The sequence below is a fragment of the Triticum aestivum genome, chromosome 5B (genome assembly GCF_018294505.1).
Source record: "Triticum aestivum cultivar Chinese Spring chromosome 5B, IWGSC CS RefSeq v2.1, whole genome shotgun sequence".
Lineage (NCBI taxonomy): Eukaryota > Viridiplantae > Streptophyta > Magnoliopsida > Poales > Poaceae > Triticum > Triticum aestivum.
The window spans coordinates 389640492-389646501 of NC_057807.1; the positions used below are offsets into that span (position 1 = coordinate 389640492).

The window sequence follows — 6010 nt, forward strand, 5'->3', positions numbered from 1 at the left end:
GGCTGTGGCGCATCTCGCAGGGTCAGGGTGGCCTATGACTGGACATTATCCGGAATAAATACCTGCGTGGCCAACCCCTTGCCTTCTGCCAGAAGTCGGGAGGTTCACAGTTCTGGCAGTCCCTCGTCCAGCTCCTCCCTGTGCTCCGCATTGGTACCTCTATCTCGGTAGGGTCCGGCCTCTCGACGCTCTTCTGGTTTGACCGATGGGCCGGCGACTCCTCCTTTGCGGCTCGCTTCCCCATCCTCTTCTCTATCTCTGTCGACCCCATGATTTCTGTTGATAGGGCCCTTATTGACTTAGGGCGCCTCGCTTTCCGTCGGCCATTTGGGCCTGCGGAATCCGCCGCCTGGCGTGAGCTGCTTAATTGCGTCGCTCTGCATGAGCCGCTGGTGGATGGAGCCCAAGACCGTGTGCGTTGGCACTTGGAGTCGTCGGGCCAGTTCTCTACCAAATCGCTCTACATGGCCATTGCCCCCTCCTCCGCTCCCCCCCCCCCTCTTGATGGTATGGTCCGTCCGTCTCCCACTGAAGATCCGCATCTTCATGTGGCAGTGGATCCGTGGACGGATCCCATCCGGTGTGGAGGTCCGCAAGCGTAATGGCCCAGGCACTGGTATCTGCCCCCTCTGTGCTGTCCCCGAGGACTCCAACCACATCTTCTTCGCGTGCGCCTCCGCCCGGTTCCTCTGGAGCTGCTTCCGCGAGATTGTCGGGGGGGGGGGGGGGTTGGACCCACACCAACTTCCCCGACTTATTTGCTGAACTCCAAACGTCCCCCTCGTCCTCCCGCCACATTAGGTGGCTGGAGGTTGGGGTCCTTGCCTGGACTCTTTGGACTGTTCGTAATAAGCTTGTGATCGAGTGTACCCCTCTCCGTCGTGCTACTGACGCTCTCTACAAATTCTCGGGTTTCCTGCAGCTTTGGCGGCCGCTTAGCCGTCCCCTGGAGCGCGACGCCATCTCTGCCTTCATCGCCGATCTCCGCTCGATGGCCGTCCGCCTTTCGCCACCACCGCCGCCGCCGCCGCCGGAGCCTGACTAAATCCCCGGCGCGGGTCTCGCTTTGTTTTTTCTCTTTCTTTGGGCTTGTTGAGCTGTGCCCTCAGCAGAACCTTATGACTTTGTTGTGGTACTTGGGTGTGGGTGTGTGGACTTGGTGTGGTTGTATGTCCTTTGGCGGTCTGCTTTATCTATAAAGCGGGGCGAAAGCCTTTTTCGGTATAGGGCTACGAAGAGGTGGACGCCCCTACGTCTCGCTTTAAGCGAGACTGGGGGGATGCGCTCGCGTCCGGGCGAGCCTTAGACGGGCCGGCCCAGCCGCGCGGGAGCCACAGCCTGTTTTTTTTTTCTGTTTTCTGTTCTCATTTTTTGTTACTTTTGTATTTTTCTCTATACTTTAAAATATTCTAAATATATATATATATATATATATATATATATATATGTATATGTATATGTATATATTACAAAAAAAACTCATCAAAAACACATTTGAAAAGATGTTGAATAAGTATTAAAAATATTGAACGAAAAATGTTGAACAAGTATTAAAAAAGGTTGAATAAGTATTAAAAATGTTGAACAAATATCTGAAAATGAAGAATATGTATTAAAAAAATGTTGAACGAGTATATGAAAAAAATTAACAAGTATTTAAAAATGTTGAACAAAAATTTGAAAAATGTTGAATAAGTATTAAAAATGTTGAACACGTATTTGAAAATTGTTGAAATAGGTATTAAAAAATGTTGAATGCATATATGAAAAATGTTGAATAAGTAGTAAAAATGTTGAATAAGCAAGGTTGAAAAAAGCGGTGAGCGTAAGCGAGGCGGTTGGCCTTCGTCTAGTGCCTAGGCGGTGCCTAAGCGCCCTAGGCGCGGCCTAGGCGGTAATATAGTTTTTAGTCGTAGTGTATTTTTTATTATTATATGGGTGTTGATATTAGTTCAGAGCATATAAATAAGTTAATTGCCGTCTACTGCCATTGAAATATAACCAATTTGGCATATTAGTGCAGTATGTGGAATGATTTCTTGCTTGCGTAGGCAATTCCTTGCTTGCCCTGCCTAGACCTCCATTTATGCCCTAGGCGAGGCGTTTGGCCATTGCCTAGCGCCTAGGCGTGCCTAAGCGCCTCCTAGGCACTGCCTTTTCCAACAGAGTGAATAAGTATTTGAAAAAATGTTGAATAACTATTAAAATATTGAAATAGCATTCGGACAATGTTGAAAGTGTATACAAAAAATGATGATCACTTTTGATAAAAAATGTTTTTGACATATACAAAAATGTAGAGTGAAAATGAAAATAAACATAAGAAAACACAAAAGAAAAACAAAAAACGAAGAAGAAAAAAGAAAACAAAACAAAAAATTGGAGAAGAAAAGAAAACAAAAAATAATGAAACAAATCTGAGAAGAAAGAAAAAAGAATGAAAAAACAGAGAAGAAAAAATAAATGAAACAAGAAAACGAGAAAAGTAAAAGAAAAATGGAGAAGACCGGCTCAGTCGCCTCTAGTAGATCGTGATCCCACTACTAACCAGTAACATGAAGTGGGTGGAGTGGTTAGCTGCGCTGGTGAGAACCCTCGATCCCAGGGGCGCCCTGTTTATTCCCGACTTTTTGAATTTGCACGAGCTAAATGGGCCAGCCCGACACTGTTCACGTTGACGTGAGAGATCCTTGTGTACTCGCTTAATGCAATAAATAGCCGTTGCGTGAAGAGGACGACAATCCTTTTTGAACGGCAAATTTTAGCAGATCCAGGCCCCCGCCAGAAAAATTCCGCCGATAATACGGATTTTGCCTGTTTGGCGGCCCGAACAGGCACCGCATATTGGGATGGCCCATAAGAAATATGGGGGGGGGGGGGGGGCGTCGAGCTCATGCTATGAAAAGGACCGCAATTCTTTTCGCACGACAAGGTCACACACGGGCGTTAGTAATACACAATGGGCACTGAAAAGGACAACGATTTGATGTAGAGGACATGGATGTGCAACATTGGCGGTGGATTTCTGGCTAGGCCGTGTCTCTGGTTGGGAGACATCGGTGGCCATGATCCCGTCTGCAGGCGACAACGTAAGCCTGCTGTGTCTTGGTATGGTGGTTCTCCGCTCGGGCGCATAGGCGAAGGCGTGATCCTACACTGCTAGGTGATTGCTGAGACAGGGCAGATTTGACTCGAGTCCAATAGATTTGGACGTGCGCGGTCAACAGTGCTACGACGCGGGAGAGGAAATTTCGTTTGCGCCAAACCATTTTCCAGATGCAGTGCGCTCGCTGGCTCGGTTTATAGCACACTCCATAAACTATGGCGATCAAGGGTGGAATGTCGACTTTACTAGAGTGACCTTTTCATCCAAAATCGCCTCAATGATGGTTACTTATACCGATCAGACAGATATTGCTAGAGTTGCTTTTATAAATTGACTAGCTCAAGCCAATTACACATTCGTTCAACATTTACAGTGAAACACAATCAAGAAAAATAGATGCATCATTTGCCAGCCGTTGAATACATTTACATTTACATTGCCTGGCATGGGAGCATGCTACGCAAAGAATACTCTTCTAAGTGTAAAACGGCCATGTACATGAATCAATTAAATTCTACTACTACGCAAACGAAAACAAAAGGTTAAATTCTACGAAATCAGCATCCTAAATCTGCAAGCCTTGTCCTCTTCCCTCTCGACCTCGTGTCAAGCTTTATAGAGCACTTCTGTGAGATGTGGGGCAGTGCAGATACCTGGATTGCCTGCAAGAAGATCACTGTTCTGAGCCCTGACTTCAGACACAAGCTTGCACATGTTAGTTAGAAACTATCAGTCAACAAATACCTTGCGTATAGTTGCAGACTCGATCCCTTCCCGGAGCACTATGTCGGTGTAGTTGGTTGCTATTCTGCAATCGAGCGTAAACTGCAATTGAAAAACACCACGAAATTTAGACAAACTGAACTTCCGAAGATTTGAACTTCTGAAGAGTGAGAGCATACTTCATCAGTAAAACAAAAGAACTTCTGAAGATGGAAGGAGTATGGAGTGTGAACGTACGTGAAACTTTGGCAGAGGGAAGTTCATGATGTGCGTGGTGGCGTCGATGCTCCCGGCGATCCTGATCTCGACGAGCTTCCTCTGCGCCGACAGCTCGCTGACGACGAGCCGGCTGACGTTGGACTCCTCGAACACGGCGTTCATGAGCACCGTCACGTTGCTGCTCCGCGTCGGCTGGTAGAACACCGGCACGTCCATGGCGCCGACCGACTCGTTCGCGTAGGCCACGCCGAGGTCCGCCGCGCTGTACCTTATCCCGATCCTGTTCGGGTTCTGCGCCGCGAACAGCAGCGACGCCACCGAGCACGACGACGACGACGTCCCGTTGTCGCCGCTGCGGTTGGACGACGACGGCCGGAGGCTGAACGACCTGTCCATCTGGACGGACTGCAGGTAGAAGGTCGGCTTCTTGAGCCTCGTGACGAAGACGACGAGCAGCACGGCCGCGACGAGGACGAGGAGGATCAGCGCGAGCAGCAGGTAGAGGCAGAGGCATTTGGCAGAGTGAGGAGGTAGGCAGTGGCCATGGCAGCCCTCCTTGCAGCCGCAGCCTCCTCTCCTCCTCCTGCTGCTGCTGGTCACGACAGGATCCATGGACATATTGTGTGCGATGATCGAAACAGTTCGCCAGCGTGAGGAGGCATGGAGCAGAGTGAGATGAATATATATGTTATTGTTTTGCACGAAGCGAGAGGGAAAAGCCGGCGGGCTTCTCCTTGGTCGCAAGCCTCGTGCAATACTTGGGCTTGCCTTTATTCCTTTCTTGAAAAGTTTGCGTGAATTTGAGCTTCTTCATGGAGAAGATGGAGATCACTTGGAGAGGTGACTGGTATCTTGTCTCTCGGGGCCGGATACTACTCTTGATCCATAAGTTTAGCTTGGCAGCGAGTATAATCTACAACTAGGCCTCCTAGACATCTGTTTGGCAGCGAGTATTGTTGTACTGTCGGTTTTTTGATAAATTAAGATCTGGTTTTTAACCAGATCTTTTTGTCCGGTTCTCGGTTTTAACCGAACAGAACCCAAGTAGACTAAAAGCACAACAACTAACAAAGTTTTGAAAAACAATTGCCAGCACTTCCATGTTTTTCATCACTTTTCACAAGTAATAGTAGCAACATAGTGATAGTATCATCGCATCAATTTATCTTTTTACAAACAATAACAACAAAATAATACTAGAATCATCATATCATCATGGGGATTAGGTCCTTTTTAGTTTTTCCAGGTTTCACATTAATTCAGGTACCGGAGGGTGTGAGCCGAATTTCCTGAACTAAATTTGCTTCTCCCAAAATGATGAGTTTGAAAGCATTTTTTTTTGTTTCAACCTTTCGGTCCGGAACTTTGATTCTTCATAAATATACCTGCACCTATGTACTCCCTCTCTTTCTAAATATAAGCCCTTTTAGAGATTTCAACGCAGACTTAACGAAGGGAGTACAACACATGTGGATTATTGAGGCTTGAAACAGTTATGGTAGAGGTAATAAAGAAAGATCTATTTGTAAGATCATGGCGTGGTAAAAATATGAAAAAAAAAGGTTGCAAATGAAAGGAATGCTTTTAAACTTATATGTGACTCGGTTAAACGCCGTTTATTTCAGAATAAGTCGTCGAGGCTCTCTTGACACTAGGTGAATTTCTCAACTAATACTCTTGACCAACTATGTAGCACTACGGACTGACTTGTGGCATTGTGTTGTTGGACATATGCCATAGATGTAATCATTTATGATGATATTTCCCAATGTATTTATGGATTAAGATAATCCTTAGACATTATCAATGAGTATCAACAAGTATGCTATTTGTTTGTGAGACTATACATTGTATGATAATTCTACTAAATGGTCCCTAGTTGAAAAGGTTGTGTGGAATCACAACCGACTAGACTAGCATATAACACTGTGAATGATTCGGTCTCACTGGCCATGTAGGATT

The 6010-nt window shown here is 46.3% G+C and overlaps 1 protein-coding gene across 1 annotated transcript; it reads right to left on the minus strand.

The window, feature by feature from the left end:
* Positions 1-3818: 3818 nt before the first annotated feature.
* Positions 3819-4660, minus strand: LOC123114797 (uncharacterized). Its single transcript, XM_044536204.1, has 2 exons — positions 4067-4660; positions 3819-3931 (listed from the first exon to the last, which is right to left on the minus strand). The coding sequence occupies exons 1-2, from the start codon at positions 4658-4660 to the stop codon at positions 3836-3838; spliced, it is 690 nt and encodes a 229-aa protein (XP_044392139.1). The 3' UTR covers positions 3819-3835.
* Positions 4661-6010: the final 1350 nt, after the last annotated feature.

Excerpts from the sequence above, each read along its gene's own strand:
- LOC123114797 (XM_044536204.1), bottom strand. The coding sequence starts at position 4,660 with ATGGATCCTGTCGTGACCAGCAGCAGCAGGAGGAGGAGAGGAGGCTGC. Across the intron at positions 3,932-4,066 it reads TCCCTCTGCCAAAGTTTCAC|TTTACGCTCGATTGCAGAAT; the intron begins GTACGTTCACAC and ends TTTCAATTGCAG.